At 43.3% G+C, this 23,667-nt stretch overlaps 1 protein-coding gene and 1 long non-coding RNA gene across 3 annotated transcripts; one reads left to right on the plus strand and one right to left on the minus strand.

The window, feature by feature from the left end:
- Positions 1-14,160: 14,160 nt before the first annotated feature.
- Positions 14,161-16,358, minus strand: LOC108529327 (uncharacterized). Its single transcript, XR_001885494.1, has 2 exons — positions 16,306-16,358; positions 14,161-15,456 (listed from the first exon to the last, which is right to left on the minus strand). It is a non-coding gene; the product is annotated as an uncharacterized LOC108529327 (long non-coding RNA).
- On the plus strand, positions 15,882-20,737 carry IL6 (interleukin 6). Of its 2 annotated transcripts, XM_017871559.1 has the most exons (5): positions 15,882-16,019; positions 16,182-16,372; positions 17,429-17,542; positions 18,249-18,395; positions 20,144-20,737. In XM_017871559.1, the coding sequence occupies exons 1-5, from the start codon at positions 16,001-16,003 to the stop codon at positions 20,309-20,311; spliced, it is 639 nt and encodes a 212-aa protein (XP_017727048.1). In that variant the 5' UTR covers positions 15,882-16,000; the 3' UTR covers positions 20,312-20,737. The 2 variants fall into 2 exon arrangements, with proteins under 2 accessions (XP_017727048.1, XP_017727047.1); XM_017871558.1 differs by having other exon boundaries at positions 15,882-16,372.
- The last annotated feature ends 2,930 nt before the right edge of the window (positions 20,738-23,667 follow it).

A 23,667-nucleotide genomic window follows, 5' to 3' on the forward strand; every position in this document is an offset into this window, starting at 1 on the left:
AGGCATGCACCACCATGCCTGGCTAATTTTGTGTTTTTAGTAGAGACGGGGTTTCTCCATGTTGAGGCTGGTCTCGAACTCCTGACCTCAGGTGATCTGCCCACCACGGCCTCCCAAAGTGCTGGGATTACAAGTGTGAGCCACCGTGCCCGGCCTTCTTCTAAGGTTTTTTTTTTAACAACACAAAATAGCAACATAGAAGCAACACCAGCATAAGATTAACAGAAAGTACAAATTATAAATGCATGAGGAATGTCAGGTATTTATCTGAAGTTCTATTGGAATTTTGAGCTCAGTTAGAACTTTGTGGTCTACCCCAAATTACAGGGAAGTGGGTCTTCTTATAGTTGGTGTTATTTTATAAGATAAGGAAAGGGAGACTCAGTGAGGTGCAGCAATAGGCGTAGGGTGTGGGAGTTGGGCCTCAAACTCAATTTCAAACTCCGTATTTTAGAGCACTCTGTAGCTACGTAAGTTATGAAAGTAGGGGTTTTGTTTAAATTCAGATATATTAAGTGAGGAAAGAGAGATGCTGTGACAGAGACCTGAATGTACTTTGGGTTGGCTAGGACTGGTTTTTCTTGCTTTTTTGTTTTGTTTTAAAGTCCATACCTGGGAGATGTCGAATCATAAAGATCTGCCTATTTTTCACCACTGGTTCCCCAAACACAAAGAGACGCTCCAGGCAGATGCACCCTGGGCATTCTAGACATGGTGTGCTAAAGAGGCTGATAGGATTCTTGCATCTCCAAGATTAAATTCATTTCCTATGGGTGAACTCCTTATATCCCAGATCAGACCTGGGAATATCAACTTCTAGAACATTTCCTCAAAGTGTGTGTTTTGGAATCTGATAGATTGGAGTGTGAATCGGCTTTATTACCTTCTAGCTGTGAGATCACAGGTAAGTTAATTGGCCTCTCTGAACTTTGGTGTCCCCATCTATAAAATGTAGATTGTTGATTTGTGTGAATGGATTTGTTCAACAGATATTTCTTCATCGTTTACTATACGCCATACACTGTGCCAGATACTGGAGACAGGAAGATAAAACACCTTAACCTCACAAAGCATCCACTCTGGTGGGGAAGACACACATAAGTCATCATTCTAATGCCATATAACAATTCTAATAGACATAGAGAGAGTGGTAGCATCTCACCTGTGGTAGAGGCTTCTAGCGCTCACTTATGTCCAATCTCCTTTCCTTCCAGCCTCATGAGAGGATTACACTTCTGCCCCTTGGAGTTAGGCAGAGCCACAGAACAGGGCTGGCCAGTGGGCTGAGAATGGGACTAACATGGTCACTTCTGGGCCAATACACTTCATTGCTAGCACAATACCCTCTCTTCTCCGGCCACAGCAACCAAGGAAGCTGAGTGTTCTGGATGGTACAATTACAGAATGATAGAGCTTCCATCGGTTCCATCAAGCAGGTCTCTGAAGGGAGCTGCCCAAGCGAATGAGCCAGCCCTGCAGCAGACTTTGACTGGCCAAGCGAAAAATTGTATTAAGCCATCAAGATTTCTGTATTTTAAGTCGCTACAGCATGATATAGCCTCAGGAATTCATAAGCCCACCTGCAAAAGGCATTCTGAAAGAGAAGACTGAGTGGGTATTGACTGATGAGTGATAGAAGAGCTAGGGGATGAGGTGGGGAAGGACCATTAGAACAGAGAGGGAGGCAGAACGAAGGCCCAGAGGGCCGAAATGGCTGGGTAAGGCGGGTAATTGGAAGCAGTTCGGGTGTACTGGCATGTAAAGAGAAAGGGAGAGGGACAAGAGACAGAGGGAAGAGGTGGACAAAACCAAACTCTGGAAGGCCTTGTGGGCCATATTAGTAGCTTGGCCTTTACCATAAAGATCATGTGAACTATGCAGGGTTTTGAGCAGATTGATATGCTTATCTGTGCTTATGTAGAGGAGAGATTTGGGCAGAACTAGAGACAGGAGACCAAGATGAAACTAAACAACTTATGGAAAGTACCTACTGTAGTACCTGGCAGACAGAAGTACGTGACTTCCCTTTTCCCTTCCTCAGCTCATATATTAATGTAGTTTTAGAAATTAGCCAAGCCTGGACCTCAGCAATCTTACTTTTAGGACTTGTTAGAAACAGATGCTTTATTATATAAAAATATATGTACAGGAATGTCTCTTGCAGCTTCGCCAGCAGAGGTAGAAAATAAAAAATGACCTGGATGTCATCAAGAGAAAATTGGCTAAATAAGTCATGTAACTTCCTATGTTACATGCTGTTTAAAAGAATAAAGCTATGTTAACTGACCTGGATGGAGTATCCATGGTCTAGAGCTAGGTGAGAAAAAAAAAACTTGTAGAATAATAAGTATTGTATGATCTTGCTACTATAAAATAAATAAACCAACCTCGACTCTACATACATAATTTGGATGCCTGTTGATATCCTACTGTGTGAGCCCATGCAGGGTGCCAAAGGTGGTACAAGCTGTTAACAGTGGTCAGCTTACTCAAGGGGCCGGCAATCTTGCCATTGTTACACTTAGCAGGTGTTACTTTTATAATTTATTTTTAATTAATAGGAAAGCTAAAAAGAAAAACACTATCCTGGAGAATTGGAATTGCTAATGCTTTTCTCATAGATACTGTTATCAATTGCAAAGGCATAAAAACCAATCCTCAAGCCAGAAGATTGCTTGTCCAGTTAAGTTTCCTCTTCTTGCTGGAACGCAAATGTTTTTAAATCTAATGTCCCATCTTGAGTGTTCTGTGATTATTAATTACAATGGATTGAACCACAGAAGCTCAGGGGATTTTAACGGATTCAGAATTTCAATGCTAATTGCTCTCTGAGCGTAAGCCACGTTCACTTTGAGGAAATGAATGGGCCTTCCCATCAGGATAAGCAAATTACTTTGTGCTGTGGGAAAAAGGTAACCAATCTTCCAAAAGGATTTATTGGTCTTAAAAGAACAAGGATATGCAAATCACGCTGAATCATTAAAAACTTGAGGTCAGAGATTAAGGCCTGTAATAGGCTGATGAATTGAATCTAAATTAATTACAAAGCAAAGCACTAACCTCACAGAATACCTGAGTTCAAGTCCCCTGTGTTCTCATTTTCCAGCCTCTTCTACCGGAAACTATGAAAAATAACAGCCCCATCTCTCCAGAAAATTTTAGGAGATATAGGCGTGCTGAATTTAAGGTATCTGTGGCACATGGAAGTGGATCAGCCACTGGGCTGTCCAGATGCAAGAGAGAAATCAGAGGCGGGGCCATAAACTTGGGAGTCGTCTGTGTAAAAGAGAAAAGGTAGGGAAAGTCCCACAAGGATGGGTTGGCCCACAGAAGGCACAGAGAGAAGAGTGCCTGGTTTAGCATGGGCTATGATCAGAGTCCCTGGGTTCAAATCTTAGGTCTACCCATTTCTATCTGGTTGCTCTTGGGCATGTTCTTGTAATGCTCCGTTTTCTCATCTGAAAAACCCAGTTGATAGCCATAGTTCCCTTAGAAATATTGTGATGAGAGGCTGGGCACGATGGTTCACGCCTGTAATCCCAGCACTTTGGGAAGCCGAGGTGGGCAGATCACAAAGTCAGGAGTTCAAGACCAGCCTGGCCAATATGATGAAATACCATCTCTACCAAAAATACAAAAATTAGCCAGGCATAGTAGTGGGCACCTGTAGTCCCAGCTACCAGAGAGGCAGAGGTTGCAGTGAGCCGAGATCTCACCACTGTACTCCAACCTGGACAACAGAGTGAGACTCCGTCTCAAAAAAAAAAAAAGAAAATAGACAAGAAAAGATAAAAGAAATATTGTGATGAGGACTAAATGAGATAATATACACAGACTTAGAGCACCTGGCTCACAGTGAACCGTCTGAAATGTCCCCTATTACTGTACAGGGCTCAGCTAGAGCAACAGCCCAGGGAATATTCACCAGAAGGAGGAGCAGCAGGGAGAGAGGAGGGAGGCAGGCCAAGCAGGAAGGGGTGGTCAGTAGCTTCAGATGGGCTACAGGTAAGTCAAGCTTAGGGCTAGGATGATTCATTGGATTTAGCCAATGACCAAGAGGTCATTTGGAGTGAGTCAAAGCTATTCTGGGTAGAAGCCAAACAGACAGTTTCCAAAGCAAAACAGGGGGCAACACTAGCCTACGGAGAGATCCAGGAACCAAGGATTTTAAATAAAGGTTTAAAATGGGCAAAATAAACTTGCATTTAATTAACATTTTTATGAGTACTAAAGTAATACATAATCAATGCAGAAAACCTGGAAAACAAAGAAAACTACAAAGAGGAAAAGAAGTGTTTCTCATTCTACCTTCCAGAGGTACCTACATTTCTTCCCGTGTACGTGTATTTATATCAAGTGTAACAAGAATAGTTAATCTTGTCGTGTGACAAGCATAGTCTGAATTTGCCCAATATTTCAAAACCTACTATTTAAAGAAACTTGAAGAAAACCTGGAAGAATATTTTCATTGTGTCAAAGTAGACTAAATAGGCCATTTTCAGTATGTCACAAAATCTAGACGCATACAAGAAAGGATACATATAGTCTGCTTCATATAAATCAAAAACTTTCTGCATGGCAAAAGCACTATAAACTAAGCAGAAAGATAAATGATAAATTTTAAAAGACATGTGAAAAATAAACGTTTGCCTCTTGGAATATATTAAGAAGGGCTTTGAATCAATGGAAAAGGATCAATAACCAACAGAAAGATAGACAACAGATATGAACATGGAATTCATGGAAAACAAAATAAAAATGGTTCTTGAATACCTGACTAGGTGCTCAATCCTACTTATACAAGAGAGATGCAAATTAAAACTACGCTGAGGTATGTTTTTCCCTCTGCAATCTGGCAAAGTCAAGAAAACTGATAGTATCATGCTGACAAACATATGAGGAACAGCTGTTCCCTTACATCACTGGAGGGAGTATTAAATTTGTACAACCCCTGTCTGTCTCTATCTCAAAACTGCCCATATCCTTTGAGTCAGCAATTCAAATTCTAGGAAACTATCTCACTAATACACTCACATGTGTGAAATCGCACTTGGACAAGATTATTCATTGTCGCTTTGGCTGTAATAACAAAAGATTGGAAACAACCTAAAATCCCATTAATGGTGGACTGGTTAAATACATGGAATACGAAAGCTAAAAAGGAAGAAGCAATTCTGCATCTCCTGATAAGAAATGATTGCTAAAACACATTCAATAAAGAAAGCAAAATGTAGAACAGTGTAACTGATGTGCCATCACTTACGTAGAAGAATAAAAATAAATCCTAGGAAATATGAATATTTTGCTTATACATGCATGGAGTATTTCTAGAAGGAATCACAAGAACCCAGTAGTTACCCCTAATGGCTCACACATGGTGGAAGTGTAATTTTTGTTTTTTTGTAATTTTTTTACTAAGTACCCTTTGTTATCTTAATTTTGTGCCATGGGTATGTGTTACTTATGTAAAAACTAGAAACTTAACATATAACATTTTAAAACAATGGCTGGGTGTGGTGGCTCATGCCTGTAATTCTTGTGCTTTAGGAGGCCAGGAGTTCACAATCAGCCTGGGCAATATAGTGAGACCCTGTCTCTACAAAAAACAATTTTAAAACATTTCAAAACCAAATGAAATCTATGAGCCACTTTATTTGCCTTTATTTTTTGGTGGCCATTTTGGGTTTTGCTTTTTTTTTTTTTTTTTTCAGCTATCTTTCCCCTTCTTGCTTTGTCTATGTTGATGCTTTTCTCTCTTTTTCCCTTCTCCTCTCTGTTTCCCTTGCCCCACCTCTGTCTAATACATCAACAACAAAACAACAACAATTAGCATCTACCACCAATTTAGTATATACCAATAACCGTCTTTAATGGATAGGATTTCATTTAATTCCCACAACCACCCCCAGATGGTTAAGTATTATTTGCCACAGTTTACAAATGAGGAAACGCAGGCACAGGGAATTGAAGTGCCTTGCCCAAACCCACACAAGCTGTAAATGATGGAGCTGGGATTTAAACCAAGTCTGCCTCTGCAATGCATGTTTTTTCTAGTAAACCATACTGCCTGTGATATGGAATAAGTACATGTATTTTTTTTCCTTAACTTTTGAATAAAGTATGATGACCTTTGTTTCTAATTTGTAAATCAAATAAGCTTAATATTTTATATGGCTTTTAAAAAGCACACATACAAAGAACATTTTATAAATTAAACTGTTCTTTACTTCTAAATCTTTGATGATTATTTCCAACACACAAATTCCAAGGAAATCCCAGCTTTCACTCATTTACCATCCCGTGCACCAACCAAGTACTCGAATTCACGCTATTCCTTAGCACAAGAAAGATGGAGCCCTCAAGAAACTCTCAATCAGTTGGGGAGAAAATAATAACAGTATTAATAGCTCATGTTTTACTGGGCCCCTACAATGTGCCAGGCAGATGCCAAGCACTCTACATAGGTTCTGACAACTCTGTGACATAAGGTGCAACTGCCACTTCCATTTTTAAAATGAGAACAATTAAGCCCAGATGTTAAATAACTTCCCAGCAGACCTCAGCTTAGAAAATACAGAACAAGGATTTGAACCCTGGCAGCTTGGCTCCAGAGCCTGTACCATCACAACACTGTCCAGAAACAGATGAGTACAGTACATGGCCCTGCGGGAGAGCCCAGAGGAGAACCCGCACTATTCCTGGAAATGGATCAGCAGAGGCTTCCGGGAGGATCGAGGCATTATCTGAGTCTTGACAGAAGTTCAGAACATAGAGACGTCACGGCATTCTACCCTGCACTGAAACTGTTCTAAAAAGACTGGCATGCTTTGGAGAGAAAAAAAAATTGTAGCATAGAGTCTCATGTGACCTGCCTGGGAGCTGTGCCATGCAATGGAACCAAATTTCTACCAGGGAGTTTTACATTTTACTCAATATTCTGAAGTTTAGCTATCACACAGTAAAGTACCAGTCAGGTTCCTGTCATCAGTGGGTACTGTTGGAAGAGGACAGGGAATTGGATTTAAGGACACTGTTTGTTCTTCTAATGCAACATCATAGAAATATGTAACAGAACTGTAATGGAGATGAATCATAAGGAGGACACAGCAAAGACACTATGCCAAGAATAATATTAGGAGAAGTGACGTTCTGTCATTCTGGTACAGTTAAGAGTAAACTTATGATCTAAGAAGTAGCAATCCTTTAGAGACCCTAAGAACTCTTCAGGGCTCTCCTCATCCTGTCCACTCAGGGCCCCAAAGCCAGCCTCTTCATTCGTCAGCCCTGGATGGGACAGACAGTGACAAAGCAGAAATCCCTAGGCCCCTGCACTGCTGCTCTGCAGCAGCAAACTCCCTCACTGTGACTAATTTTCTGCCTCTAATTTATCCCATGCCTCAAAAGAGCTGGGCTCAGCCTCTGCCTTGATCCATCAAGCCATGATCCAGTGCGTGGCTGGGGGAAGTCTGAGTGCATATAATTCTGTAGGACAAGGTGTGTCCTGCACACATCCTAACTCTCCCTCATTCAGGTGGCAGCCTATGCCTATCTGTTTATAAAAGTGGCAGCCTTCATTCTGAGATATAGAAGCAGCATACTTTGACCAGAACAATCTCTTTCCTTAAAAAGCTTTGTGTTCAATCATCTTTGAAATGAGAGAAGATCAAATAATCCTTAATGGCTTTGATACATCCTTTTCTTATACTCCCCAAATAGTACTCATACAATTTAACTAATCTCTGGATTGGATTGATTTTGCCTTCAAAATATCCTTTCATTTCCTTGGGCCCACTTATGTCCTGGAAGATATTTAACAACTAACTGAGGAACAGAGGGAAGGGAGGGCTCTGATTGTAGCATTTGCCAATTTCCATGGTGTAATGTTTCCACCCTAATTTCAAGTTACCATCAGAAGTCACTTAATGTAGAGTTGGGAAGAGATCAGTACAGTTGGCTCTCTTGAACCGGAGCCAGCCAGCTCCTGCGCAACCATGCCTGGGCTCCTCCATCTGGTCTCACACTGAGATGTTTGTAACAGCCTCTGAGCCCACCTCCCAGACTACAATCCCCTGGGGTCTTCTTCATGCTCACTCAGATGAAATACTTTTATCTTGTCACTTCTTCTAACAACCCTACCCCCAATTTACCCACCCCATTTTACCTCTTCTCCCAAAGACTAATGAACTTTTTCATGATTCTGGGATCATGCATCATCTCAGGTAAATCATTTAACCTCTCTGAACTTCAGTTTCTTATCCATAAAGTGAGAATAAAATAGTCACCTCCACAGAGTGAAGTTTAAATGAATTAATGTGTGTAAAGCATCTAGCCCAGCACCTGGCATCCACTAAATACCTGATTAATCCTACATGTCAATTACTCAAAGTACCTTAGAAGGAAAACAATGGTGTGGTTATAGAATTCAAGGGCCACGAATCCTCACAGGACTTCACTCAGTACCTCAAAACTATTCCACATTGGTGCTTACTATTATATTTTTGATGAGCTCTAGAGAGAGAAGAAATGCTAAAAAACCCAATGGTAGCCCATTTTAGCTTCTCAGAATCCTCAAGCAAGACCATGGCCAAACACTCAAACTCCTTCCCTGACCATTATCAAGAGAAGCTCTCTGCGTCGTGGTGGGTCTTCCTTCTGCTTCCACAGGAAATGTAGTTTCTCTTGCACAAGCAACACAATCACAATAAGTGAGAGGTCACCTGAGGGAGAAACAACCAGATGTGGAGATGGAAAGGAGAGAAATGTTGCAAGACTACAAAGTCCTTATCAAGGTGTCCATTTTTTTGCTTTGCAAAAAGACCTCGATAAGAAATGTCAATGTATTAGAGGTAACGGACCACACAAGATGAGAAGAGATGATGATGCCATCATTCATGACCACTCTCCATATGTCCTGCCACCAAGGAAGAGCAATGAGCTACTGATGCCCATAGTGGGGTCTAACCAAAGCATGGCTATGTCCCAGAACCAGCTGAAAAGCAAAGTTCAGCTGAACTGCAAACTCATTTTCATGATGCCAAACAATTTGCACAACTTGATTTAGGGATTACACTGCTCCATGAACAACTGGTAAGTTGACTCCTCCAGGAAACCCAGTGATTATGTTAAATGCATCTTATCCCCATTAAGATATGAACTCTTTCCCCGTGCCTTAACAAGTGAATCGTGTGCATATGCAGGAGTCATCTGTAACCTCACTTGATGTTTCCCCTCTGAACTCTGACTGGTATACCTATAGCCATTATTCACCTCACCTCTACTCAGAGTTATCCAGAACATTACGCATACAAAGGAGTATAAATAGGGAAAGCAGGTTATCAAACGCCATAGATGACATTTTCCCATTATACTTAGATACATATGAAAAAATGTAAAAATGACTAGAATGATTATACCATAGTGATAACAATGATTACTACTGGGTACTAAGATTATGTATTTTATAATTTTTTTCTTTTTGTTTATCTCTCTTTTCTGCTTTCCACATTGAAAATGTATTACTTGCTTTTAAATTAAAAACACTTAATTTGAATACCTCATATGAGTGTGGCCTTACAGGCCTGGGTACCCAGGTAGCCTGGGCCGGCCTGTATAATAATTAAGAAATAATTAATTGTATAATAATTAAGCTTGTATAATAATTAAGAAATTTGCTACCTCCTTTCAGGTAGCAGCCCTTACCAGGGCTCTAGCATCTCCTGAATCAGTTTAGTCTCCCTGAGGCCAACAAGATGTGGGCATGTCAAAATGGGTGGCACCCTGCCCAGTCAAAGCACTTCCACTAACAGGCCCTTGGGTGGGAACTAGAAGACAGCATCAGGCTTTGGACTTTCAAGAAGTATTTCTTAATTTAGAGACTCCTGTTCCTATAGTCTCATTAAGAGTAGGTTCTTGATTAATAAGCATGGCTCATGAAGATCCACAGAACCACAGAACCACAGAACCACAGAATCCTGGAGCTAGGAAGGAATTCAGCAAACCCCTAAGGTGGGAGAGTACTTTGCCCCAAATCCTCAGTTCATCGTCATCTGAACACTCTCATCTGCCAACAGCTACACTCCCCAAACACTAGCAGCCAAGGATTTGGCAATGCAGTAAAAAGACAAGCCTAATTCAGGGAAACCCTACATTCAGCCAAAATTTTTTGCTGGCAGTATAAAACCCCCACTTCCTTCTGAATTCTGCAATCTAAATCAAGTCAAGAAGGGCAACAGGGCTTTTACAAGCCTGGCCAACTGAGTGCCCACACAATGTCAGACAGAAACAGCTGAGGACCCAAATTTCCATCTGACACCTGCCTTGCCCCTGACTGCATACCTGGTGTCTTCAGTAGTTTCACTGGGCCCATGGTGAACAAACTTAACACAGAGAAGAAGTGGGCATGACAGCCTCTCTATTGGTTGTCCTAAAGAGATACGAGGATCTGAGGTACTTGGTGGCAACTGCTTAGGCAGCAAGCCCCCAAACAAGCCTTTGGCAGTAGGAAGCCATTTCCACACATCCAGATCACTTTCCAAGCTGATGGGTGACTTCCCTCCTGTCCCCACCTCTCCCCAACCCCTGTCTCGCCCACAGAAAAGTAGCACATAGAAAATATGGCTTCCAGGGTGAGAAATACAGGGAATCCCACAGTGCCCTTGGGGGACACAGTAATGTGGCTCCAACATAGACCACTGTACAGATCCAGTAGCACAGGAAGAGCTGCAGGCCTGGGAGAAAAGTGACAGCAGATGGCCGGTCCAGGCTTCCTGGGTACCCAGGCCTGTAAGGCCACACTCATATGAGGTGGGCAGCACCCTTTGGAACCATATCTATGGTAGGTCTATAGACCAAGGGCTCCACTCTGTGCCACACACATCCACACACATACATGGGTACACACAACCTAGAATTCAATAGCTTGAAGAAATTGCCTATGATTCCTTGACTTGCTTACCTGGATCTGAATTCTTCTGTAACATTTTAAATCAATCCAGGTGTACCCATCTTCAGAAATAATGGATCCCAATGTCTCAGAATTACAGAGTCCTCAACATGTCCAAAGCATGTTGTGGAAATTATTCCACCATGAAGACTAGAATAGCCTAACCCTCTTCATGGATTCAGCTTGCTAGTTCAGAGGGACTAAGACACTCTCTTTTTAGCAAATAACTAACCAAAAGGGCAGGGAAGGGAGGTAAAAGACGTCATAACCAGGCCAGTAGAATCCCCTGGTCTGGCCATTACATGTGATGATTTCACATGGGTTCTTAGTACCTTAATTTTGAGGGAAAAGAGCAGAGGAAACCAGCCAATTCTTTGCATGCTTAGTTTCTGCCTATGACACTGAACTCAGAGAACTGAGATCTTTGGAGAAACCAAAGATGGCTCAAATGACTCGTGATAATAAATGAACATATTACTGCTAGCTGACAAATTGAAGTTTCCTAATTATAAAGCAGAACCAGCAGCCACCACCATAGAAAGCCTATCCCACAGATGGAGAAGAGGCAAAGCACTGAAACTCAGTCTGAGGGACCTACCCAGCCACAGGGGCAGGGCCAAATGGGGCTTCTTCAGAATCAGCAAAGCAATTTTTCTCATCAGCAAACCAGCTTCAGAAAAGTCTGCAATCAGGGCACTCTCTTCCAGGCCTAGAGACCCAGGGAAAGGGGTATAGGGGTATCCCAAGGCAAAGAGAGTCTACACTTTTTGCCCCGGGAAAGGCTACTTCCGTCCCAAGATGCCTAGGATTTTCCACTTCAGCAGGGGGAAGGTAAGTCACACAGCAAAATAACGAGGGCACAGAACAGATGACCTCCCTATAGAGTTTTGAATGAGAAACACAGCAGGGCAGATGTGTCCCTTTCCTAGTCTAGGAGGAGCTAGGTCCAGTCCCTGCACATCCTCCCCATCAGAAAAGCTGAGGCCAGAGCAAGAATTAACCAGACCAAGGAGCTGCACCAGGACATCAGAGCTGAGGCTGCAAAGCCAGGACTGAGACCAGACCAGGCAGGAAACTGTCAAGAGCTTTGGTCACCAGGCCTGGCTGCCCTCCAATATGAGCTGGCGCTTTCCAAATTGACATACCACATGTCCCTAATATTCTCTCTTCAAGTAATACCACCATCAAAGCAGGACATTTCCCAGAGCCTTCTTCAAGCCTGGTGTCTGCTCAGTGGGACTCAATCCCAGAAGAAGCTGTTAAATCACCCACTGTTTCAGTTTACAAACTTCTTACGACTTGGTGACAAGCGAAACTACATTCTGACAGCAACTGCAAGTTCCCTAGTACCCCGGACTTCCCGTTTTTTTCTTGCTGTACTCCCTCCTGTTAAATCACAGACTCATCCATCTCCAACCCCCAGAATTTAGAGAAAGAGCACAACACTACATCTTAACTCCTGAAACGTGGAGAACACTTCTCCTTCTGAGAGCTTAAGTACCAAATGGAAGCTACTTTTCCCCCTTGGTCTCAAATGTATTACTAGATTCTGAACTGGACTCCACCACCATGTAGGAAAGCAGTCATGGGTGGTAATTCTGGGAGATCCAGATAGGACATGCCAGTCCTACACGGGTGGCATAGGAAGCCAAGTTGCTGCTTCCTCCCTGTGCACTCCCATTTGTCCGGACTCTCTTGATCTCAGCTGGTGCTCGCTTCAAATCAGCTATGATGCAATCCAGCAACTAAAGTATTTAGTTAATAAATGCTGACAGCACAGCCTCTTCTGGTCACGTATGCATACTAAAATTCAGGGGAGAGTTGCAGGGAGGAGGGATATATGGGAAATCTCTGTACCTTCCTCTCAATTTTGCTGTGACCTAAAACTGCCCTTTAAAAACAACGAGGGGTTGGGCACGGTGGTTCACGCCTGTAATCCCAGCTCTTTGGGAGGCCGAGGCAGGTGGATCACCTAAGGTCAGGAGTTCAAGACCCACCTGGCCAACATGGCAAAAGCCCGTTTCTACTAAAAATACAAAAGGTAGCCGGGCGTGCATCCGTAGTCCCAGCTACTCAGGAAGTTGAGGCAAGAGAATTGCTTGAACCTGGGAGGGAATGGTTGAAGTGAGCCAAGATCATGCCATTGCACTCCAGCCTGGGCGACAGAGCAAGACTCCTTCTCAGGAGAAAAAAATACAAAACAAAACAAGAAAAAACAAGGAATGAGCTCTCCAAGCGAAAAATCCATTGAGATGCAAAGGAAGGAAGCTATCATTGCAGAATTGCGCATGTTACATTAACGTTTTTGGAGCAAGGGAGAGCTCATCTCTCCCACAAGCAAATTCCAGCCCAAGGCATTGATACTAATAAAGTGCCATGCTGCGATGTGCAGGGGCAGACAGCGTCCCCAGGCTCCCTGCACGCATGCATTCCCACAGTTTGCCCTTTCTTGACCCCAGAAGCAACAGGCCCCTTCACCCTCGAGGGCCACTCTCAGGAGTTTGAATTAATGGCAATCACCATGCACAGGGAAGGCTGTGGACTTCTGACATAAAAACACTTAGCGGAAGGCTTGCAAAAAGTCTAGTGGAGCAAGACACAAGCTGGACTAATTATCTAAAACAAGAGACCTGATTTGGGGATCTTAATGTTCTCAAAAAAGAGAGAAAATTATTATTATTTTTCATTTTGCACTTTGTACCATAAGGCATTTTCAACAAAACACAGAATCTCAATTTTTCTAGAGAAAATGATTAGGAGACCAGCTCATTGCTGGTACAGAAGCCTGGCTCATTCATAATTCCTTCATAGGCAAGACACCAGGTGAACTGATAGAGCCAAGCTGGAAGAGTTCTCCAAGGCAGAGACTCTGAGCCAAGGAGTGTTCAAAGAGCTAGCATGTATTGTGGGATTACTATGCGCCAGGAATTTTTTTATATTCCATCACGTTCCATGTTCACAACAGCCCTAGAAGGGAAGAACTATTATTACCCTCGTTTTATAGGTGAACAAACAAGGGCACAGATCCCTGATGTAACAGCCAGGATCAAACAGCTGGGAAGACGAGAAAATCTTTCCCAGGCTAGGATAACAGAGGGTTTGGTTGAAAATACAGGCGATTAGGTGCTACCTCTGAAAAAAGGAGCCAGGATAGGAAGGAGACACTTTTCCCTGTATGCCCTGATGTCCTATTTGAACATTTTATTATAAACACGAACTTCCTATTTAAAAAAACACTTTTTATTGAAAAGATAAATCTGTGTGTTGTATTATGTCACTCAGTTCAAGTACTTGAAATTCATTGAATTGTATTTTCTAAAAAACAGATATTTGAGCAAAAGCAATCTCACATCACATAGACAGAACACAATGCACGGCTGCGGAGCTGGGAGCAGTGGCTTCGTTTCATGCAGGAAAGAGAACTTGGTTCAGGAGTGTCTACGTTGCTTAAGACCAGAGAGCACTAAAAGTGAAACCATCTAGCCATCCTCCCCCATTTTCATTTTCACACCAAAAAATCCCACCGCGGCAGAAGACCACTGTCTCTCTGTTTAGACAATCGGTGAAGAATGGATGACCTCACTTTCCCCAACAGGCAGGTCCTGAAATGTTATGCACAAAACAAAACTTGAGTAAATGCCCAACAGAGGTCACTGTTTTATCGATCTTGAAGAGATCTCTTCTTAGCAAAGCAAAGAAACCGATTGTGAAGTTAACACCATGTTTGGTAAATAAGTGTTTTGGTTTTGTGCAAGAGTCTGGTTTCAGCCTGAAGCCATCTCAGAGTTGTCTGGGTCTCTGGAGACTGGAGGGACAGCCTAGTCTAGAGCCCATTTGCATGAGACCAAGGATCCTCCTGCAAGAGACACCTTCTGAGGGAAGAGGGCTTCTGAACAAGCCTGACCCAATAAGAAATCTTTGGGTGCCAATGGGGAAGCAGGTTCAGAGCCCAGAGCCGTGCCTACGTCCGTACTTTCCTTGTAGCTTCGTCTGATTTCAAATCAAGCCTTACAGGGAGAGGGAGCTATAAACACAAGCTCTAGAAGATGCCACAAGGTCCTCCTTTGACATCCCCAACAAAGAGGTGAGTTGTATTCTCCCCCTTTCTTCCCTGAACCAAGTAGGCTTTAGTAATTTCAGGGCTCCAGGAGAGCCAGTGGAACAGTGGTGAAGAGACTCAGGTGGCAATGGGGAGAGCACTGGCAGCACAAGGCAAACTTCTGGCAGAGAGAGCAAAGTCCTCACTGGGAGGATTCCCAAGGGGTCACCTGGGAGAGGGCAGGGCAGCAGCCAGCCTCCTCTAAGTGGGTTGAAGAAGGTGAAGAGGAAAGTGGCAGAAGCCACGCGGTGGCAAAAAGGAGTCACACACTCCACCTAGAGACGCCTTGAAGTAACTGCACGAAATTTGAGGGTGGCCAGGCAGTTCTACAACAGCTGGTCACAGGGAGAGCCAGAACACAGAAGAACTCAGAGGACTGGTAGCATTACCTTCTTCCTAACTCCAGGCTGGGGGGCTGTGATGGAGTCAGAGGAAACTCAGTTCAGAACATCGTCAGTTTTTACAAATACAAATTAACTGGAATGCTAAATTCTAGCCTGTTAATCTGGTCACTGAATTTTTTTTTTTCAAAAAACATAGCTTTAGCTTATTTTTTTCTTTTGTAAAACTTCGTGCATGACTTCAGCTTTACTCTTTGTCAAGACATGCCAAACTGCTGAGTCACTAATAAAAGAAAAAAGAAAGTAAAGGAAGAGTGATTCTGCTTCTTAGCGCTAGCCTCAGTGACGACCTAAGCTGCACTCTTCCCCCTAGTTGGGTCTTGCGATGCTAAAGGACGTCACATTGCACAATCTTAATGTTTCCAATCAGCCCCACCCGCTCTGGCCCCACCCTAACCCTCCAACAAAGATTTATCAAATGTGGGATTTTCCCATGAGTCTCAATATTAGAGTCTCAAGCCCCAATAAATATGAGACTGGAGATGTCTGAGGCTCATTCTGCCCTCGAGCCCACCAGGAACGAAAGAGAAGCTCTATCTGCCCTCCAGGAACCCAGATATGAACTCCGTCTCCACAAGTAAGTGCAGGAAATCCCTAGCCCTGGAACGGCCAGCGGCGGTCGAGCCCTGTGTGAGGGAGGGGTGTGTGGCCCAGCGAGGGCTGGCGGGCGGCCAGCAGCAGAGGCAGGCTCCCAGCTGTGCTGTCAGCTCACGCCGCCGCTCGCTCCCCTCCGGCACAGGCGCCTTCGGTCCAGTTGCCTTCTCCCTGGGGCTGCTCCTGGTGTTGCCTGCTGCCTTCCCTGCCCCAGTACTCCTAGGAGAAGATTCCAAAGATGTAGCCGCCCCACACAGCCAGCCACTGACCTCTTCAGAACGAATTGACAAACACATTCGGTACATCCTCGACGGCATCTCAGCCCTGAGAAAGGAGGTGGGTAGGCCTGGCAAAGGGGCTGAAGGGCCCGTGTGCGCATGCGTTCCCCTTGCCCCTGTCTGTGGACTGGGGCTGCCCGCATTAGGAGGTCTTTGCTGGGTTCTAGGGCACTGTAGATTTGAGGCCAACGGAGCCGACTAGACTGACTTCTGTATTTATCCTTTGCTGGTCTCAGGAGGTTCCTTTCCTTTCTGGAAAATGCAGAATGGGTCTGAAATCCATGCCCACCCTTGGCATGAGCTAAGGGTCATTGCTTCTCAGGGCTTCCTTTTCCCTTACCAAAAAATAAGGTCTGTTAAGCTCCTTTTTGTCCCTTGGGCTTTGGAAGGACTAGAAAAGTGCCACCTGAAAGGCATGTTCAGCTTCTCAGAGCAGATGCAGTACTTTTTGGTTATGTAAACTCAATGGTTAGGATTCCTCAAAGCCATTCCAGCTAAGATTCATACCTCAGAGCCCACCAAAGTGGCAAATCATAAATAGGTTAAAGCATCTCCCCACTTTCAATGCAAGGTATTTTGGTTCTGTTTGGTAGAAGGAAAAGAACACAGGAGAGGAGATTGGGAGCCCACACTCGAATTCTGGTTCTGCCAAACCAGCCTCATGATCTTGGGTAAATTCCCTACCACCTCTGGACTCCATCAGTAAAACTGGGGGTGGACTAGGTGATCTCATAGGTCCTTCCAGCTGGAACATTCTATGGTTTGAATTATATTCACCTAATTATTGTCAAATTTGCTGTTATTAAATATCTACTGTGTGCCAGACACTTTAAATAAGTATTGTGCCTAATCTTCAAAATTTGCAAGGAAAGTTTTTGGAGATAAGGAAACTGAGACTCAGGATTAAGTAACACATCTGAAGTCTCAGGTGAGCTTGGAACTGAACCCAAGTGTGCCCCCCACTCCACTGGAATTTGTTTGCCAGGATGCCAAGGAGTTGTGGCTTCATTTTTCTTAGAGACTTTCCTGGCTGTGGTTGAACAATGAAAAAGCCCTCTAGTGGTGTTTGTTATAGGGGCACTTAGGTGATAACAATTCTGGTATTCTTTCCCAGACATGTAACAGGAGTAACATGTGTGAAAGCAGCAAAGAGGCACTGGCAGAAAACAACCTGAACCTTCCAAAGATGGCTGAAAAAGATGGATGCTTCCAATCTGGATTCAATGAGGTACCAACTTGTCACACTCACTTTTCACTATTCCTTAGGCAAAACTTCACCCTCTTGCTTGCAGTGCCTGTATACATATAGATCCAGTCAGCAATAAAAAGGGGGTAAATGTAAAGATGTTATGTAAATTTCATGAGGAGGCCAACTTCAAGCTTTTTTAAAGGTAGTTTATTCTTGGACAGGTATGGCCAGAGATGGTCCCACTGTATTGAGATTTTAACAACTGTCAAATGTTTAAAACTCCCACAGGGTTAATTAGTTCATCCTGGGTAAGGTGGTCTCAGGGCCTTTTCCCTCTCTGGCTGCCCCTGGCAGGGTCCAGGTCTGCCCTCCCTCCATGCCCAGCTCATTCTCCACAGTGAGATAACCTGCACTGACTTCTGATTATTTTATAAAAGGAGGTTCCAGCCCAGCATTGACAAGGGCAAGAGTGTATGAAGAACATTAAGGGGGAGAATCAGAGAAGGATCCCCACTGCCACATTCTAGCATCTGTTGGGCTTTGGGTAAAACTAATTACATGGGGCCTCTGATTGTCTAGTTATTTCAAATGATGCTGTCCAATGTCCAAAAACATGCTGCCTAAGAGGTACTTGAAGTTCTCTAGATGAGCAGAGGGAAAATACGTCAAATTGTGGCAGTTTTAACTTTTCAAATTGATTCTATCTCCTGGCAATAACCAATTTTCACACCATCTTTCCTCTTAGGAGACTTGCCTGGTGAAAATCATCACTGGTCTTTTGGAGTTTGAGGTATACCTAGAGTACCTCCAGAACAGGTTTGAGAGCAGTGAGGAACAAGCCAGAGCTGTGCAGATGAGTACAAAAGTCCTGATCCAGTTCCTGCAGAAAAAGGTGGGTGTGTCCTCCTTCCCTCACCTTGGTGTGGGGGAAGACAGGCTCAAAGACAGTGTCCTGGACAACTCAGGGATGCAATGCCACTTCCAAAAGAGAAGGCTACATGTAAACAAAAAAGTCTGAGAAATAGTTTCTGATAGTTACTGTTAAATCTTTTTTTGTTTGGTTGGCTCTCTTCTGCAAAGGACATCAATAACTGTATTTTAAACTGTATTAACTAAGGTGGATTTTAACATCAATTTTTAATAGTGCAAGAGATTAAAAAAAAAAAGGGCAGAAAGAAGTACATCCATCCCCACCCAGTGATCCACAGAAACAAAGACCAAGGGGCATAAAATGATTTTAAGATTTTAGTTATTGCCAAGTGGCATTCTTCTCATTGTAGTTGTTTCAACTCTTTTTCCTACCTTTTACCAGAGAGTTAGTTCAGAGAAATGGTCAGAGATTCAAGTCTGGAAAGAGGTACCAAGGGCTTTGGCCACCAGTAGCTGGCTATTCAAACAGCAGGGAGTAAAGAGTTGCTGGCTAGCATGAGGAGGAGCCAAAGCTCAATAAGTAAGGGCCTAGAAGGAAACCCTTGGTGCTGATCCTGCCTCTGCCATTTATACTTGTTTGCCTTAAGCCAGGGTTTCTCCTATGTGAACGTGCATGGGAATTCCCTGGGCATCTTGTTGTGGTGTAGAGTCTGACTTGGCAGGCCTTGGGTGGGTTTCAGGGTCATATTTCTAGCAGGCTTATATCCCTGGTGATGCTGCAGAATTCCAGGACCACACTTGGAGGTTTAAGGCCTTCCTTAAGTTACTTATCCCATCTGGTGGGTCTATGGAAAGGTGAAAGTTTCCCAGTCCTCTTTACACCACCAGACCACTGGTCTTTCAACAGATCCTAAAGGGATGGTGAGAGGGAAACTGGAGAAAAATATTAGATTTAGAGGCCACTGAAGAACCCATATTAAAATGCTTTTAAGTATGGGTTCTTCATTCATATACTAAATATGAACTATGTGCCAGGCATTATTTCATATGACAGAATACAAACAAATAAGATAGTGATGCTGGTCAGGCTTGGTGGTTCATGCCTGTATTCCCTAAACTTTGGGAGCCTAAGGTGAGAACTCCTTGAACTCCTAAGGCCAGGAGTTCAAGACTAGCCTGGACAACAAAGCGAGACCCCATCACTACAAAAACACAAAACCAAACAAACAAAAAGATAGTGGTGCTTTCCTCAGGATGTTTGTGGTCTAATGGGAGACAGAACAGCAAAGGGATGATTAGAAGTTAGTTGCTGTGAGCCAGGCACAGTGCTGATATAATCCCAGCACTTTGGGAGGCTGAGGTGGGTGGATCACTTGAGGCCAGGAGTTTAAGACCAGCCTGGTCAACAATGTAAAACTCCATCTCTACTTAAAAATACAAAAAAATTACCCAGGCATGGTGGCACACACCTGTAACCCAGCTACTCAGGAGGCTGAGGCACGTGAATCGCTTGAACCCAGGAGGCGGAGGTTGCTGTGCACCACTGCACTCCAGCCTGGGTGATAGAGTGAGACTGTGAGACCCTGCCTCGAAAAAAAAAAAAAAGAAGTTCGTTGCTATGGAAGGATCCTACTCAGAGCAGGCACCCCAGTTAATCTCATTCACCCCACATTTCACATTTGAACATCATCCCATAGCCCAGAGCATCCCTCCACTGCAAAGGATTTATTCAATGTTTAAACAATCCTTTTTGCTTTCATTTTCCTTCAGGCAAAGAATCTAGATGCAATAACCACCCCTGAACCAACCACAAATGCCAGCCTGCTGACGAAGCTGCAGGCGCAGAACCAGTGGCTGCAGGACATGACGACGCATCTCATCCTGCGCAGCTTTAAGGAGTTCCTGCAGTCCAGCCTGAGGGCTCTTCGGCAAATGTAACATGGGCACTTCAGAGTGTTGTTGTTCATGGACATTCCTTCTTCTGGTCAGAAACCTGTCCACTGGGCACAGAACTTATGTTGTTCTCTATGGAGAACTAAAAGTATGAGCGTTAGGACACTATTTTAATTATTTTTAATTTATTAATATTTAAATATGTGAAGCTGAGTTAATTTATGTAAGTGATATTTATATTTTTATGAAGTACCACTTGAAATATTTTATGTATTAGTTTTGAAATAACAATGGAAAGTGGCTATGTAGTTTGAATATCCTTTGTTTCAGAGCCAGATCATTTCTTGGAAAGTGTAGGCTTACCTCAAATAAATGGCTAACTTATACATATTTTTTAAAGAAATATTTATATTGTATTTATATAATGTATAAATGGTTTTTATACCAATAAATCACATTTTTAAAAATTCAGCAACTTTGTGTGTGTCACGTGAAGCTTAATAAAAACAAGTTTCATGTCACTGCCACCACCACCACCAAAAAAAAGCTATAATCACATGACATATATATATATAAGCACCTACTACATGCCAGGCATCATTAAATGTGTTGCATCCATCACGTCATTTAACCCCAGCACTTGCACACTGCTTTCTGGTTGTGGAAGTCTAAGTGATTTACCTAAGTCACCCAGCTGGAAGGTCAGGCAGGAGCCCAGATTTGAAATCCAAGTCTACATACCTACAGGTCCCCTACTCTTAACTTGTAAGTCCCATTGCCTCACAGGAACTGAGGGATGATGTAGAAAATTCCAAAACATGTTAATATAGGGAATATCTATAAACCTGCAATCAAAGTCTTTGGGACTATACAACCACTGTATAAGGCATAACAATGTACAAGCTTCCAAATAATAAGTAGAAGTTCTGCCTCCCCCTTCTGGGTTCCTAAAGCACTGCACCTATCTACCTGTCAAAGCATCTACCACATTGTACCGCACCTTAAAATCAATGGTTTTTTTCTTCTCAGCCAGCATGTGGATGCCTCAAGAGAGCAGACTCCTTTCATGACTTAAAACTAATTTCAGGGGGAAAAAAAAAGACAAGACAGGCACAGTGGCTCACGCCTATAATCCCAGCACTTTGGGAGGCTGAGGCAGGAGGATCACCTGAGGTCAGGAGACCAGCCTGGCCAACGTGGCAAAATCCCATCTCTACTAAAAATACAAAAATTAGCTGGGCGTGGTGGCACACCTATAATCCCAGCTACTCAGGAAGCTGAGACATAATAATCACTTGAGCCTGGGAGGTAGACCCTGGGGCTGCACTCCATCCTGGGCAACAGAGGGAGATTCTGTCTCAAAATAATAATAATAATAATAATAATAATAATAATAATAATAACAACCAATAATTTTTTTAAAAACAGACTCTTTCCTCTATTAATCTTTGCATCCTGTATGCATGGCCCCAAACCTGACCAATGAATGCCCCAGTAAATATTTTTTGAGCAAAAAATATATATATAGATGATCAAAGATAAGAAAGATAAGAAGACACCTCAATTCTTGTAGTCATATGGTATTAGGGGAAATCACTAATTCTGTGTTTTTATGTATCTTCATCTTAAGGAAAAATAGCAATTAGAAAGAAACATTCAAAGGACTTCCAGAGAAGGCAATGAATAGCCAGTGTAGGTACACCTACCTCCATTTCCTTTGCCACTGGCAATAATCTTCACCTGCCCTCTCCCCTCCCCCATCTAGAGTGGTAGTGAGAGAGGCAATCTGGACAACTTAACATGGCCTCGCTTATCCATTTCAACACGACACTGGGAATTTGGTGCAGATTTCCCCTTTCTAACCCCTGCAATATAAAAGTTCTGTCTCCTTATAAAGCTTTTCCCCACCCTACCCGCTACAGACTTCTTCCTCCAGGGGAGGAGTTCTTCTGGGTAAGGGAAAGTCCACAGAGGTCAAAAACCGAGAGCAGCTGAGCCAGAAAAGAGCCACATACTCTGATTTCTAGAAACCACGCATCACAAGTGGGCTTCCCAAAACTAGGGTCAAGTCAAAGAACAAAGAGAAATTGCGGTCAACTGATGCCTTCATTCTTCAAACAAAAATGGGTTGAGTATCATAGATAAGTCAGGGAAAGCTCGTGAGAAAGAAGTGAAAGGGTAGATATGATCCCTGCCCTCTTGTGCAGTACGCTATGGAAGGGAAAACAGATATTAAATAAAGAATGTAAGTGTGATGAGGTTTCCAAAAAGAAATGTGGGCTGTGCTGAGAACCCATACTAGGGGCACCGATAATGTAAGTGAGCCCTGGTTTGGCTGCTCACCACTCGAAAGCCAGACATGAAAGACAAGGGTGGTGGGAGGAAAAGTCAGTTCATCAAAAAGCCAGTAAACCAATAAGATGGTGAGCTAGCATTTGAAAGTACCATCTTGAATTTTAAAATTTATCACAGTAGTTTTTAAAGAGAAACTTGGTATGGGAGATATGTGGGAGTGGTGTGTGGTGTAGGGTCTGCGTGTCTTGTTCTGATGGCTATCTCAGGTAACCGCCTGTCCGGAGGTCTGTTTGGCGTCATCTTAACTTCAGCTAGATGATGGATTCGTTGTTCATGATTCCTTCTAACCAGGAGGATTCTGCAATGGGGGCTCCCTGCCTCATTTGTTTAAAGATCAGCCTCTGGGATTTTTAAAGCAAGAGTATAATTAGATAAGCATGCATTGCCAGAGGGGAGTATCTAGAGAGGGAAGGAATGAAGAGGTTAGAGGAAAGAAAAGGAAGAAAAAGAAAGTGGGTGAGAGGCGGAGCAAGATGGCAGAAGAGAAAGTTCCTCCAATGGTCCCCTGGCAAGTTAACAACTTTTCCCTCTGCTTTTCTCAAGCAGGAGTTTTGCCCCATAGCCACCACAAATGCCAAGTTAACCACTATCTGCACAGAAAGAAAAAAAAAAACACCTTCATAAGAATCAGAACTCAGGTGAGCACACATAGTACCTGGTTTTAACTTCATATCACTGAAAGAGGCACTGAATAAATTAAAAATCAGTCCTGAATCACGATGCTACCCCGCCACTATCCACAGCAGCAGTGCTATCATGCGGAGAATGTCTCTGGGCACTGGGAGAAGGAGAACGCATCAATTGTGGGGCATTGAACTCAGTACTGTCCTGTTAGAGGAGAAAGAAAAACCTGACTAAACTCAGCTGATGTCCACTCATAGAGGGAGCATTTAAACCAGCCCTAGCCCAAGGGGAATTGTCAATCCCAGTAGTCCAAACTTGAGTGGCCACAAACCTCACCACCGAGGGCCAAACTTGAAAGGCAGTCTAGGCCTCAAGGACTGCAACTCTTAGGCAAGTCCTAGGGCTGAACAAGGCCCAGAGAC

Source organism: Rhinopithecus bieti, unplaced genomic scaffold (assembly GCF_001698545.2).
Source record: "Rhinopithecus bieti isolate Rb0 unplaced genomic scaffold, ASM169854v2 scaffold_5882, whole genome shotgun sequence".
NCBI lineage: Eukaryota > Metazoa > Chordata > Mammalia > Primates > Cercopithecidae > Rhinopithecus > Rhinopithecus bieti.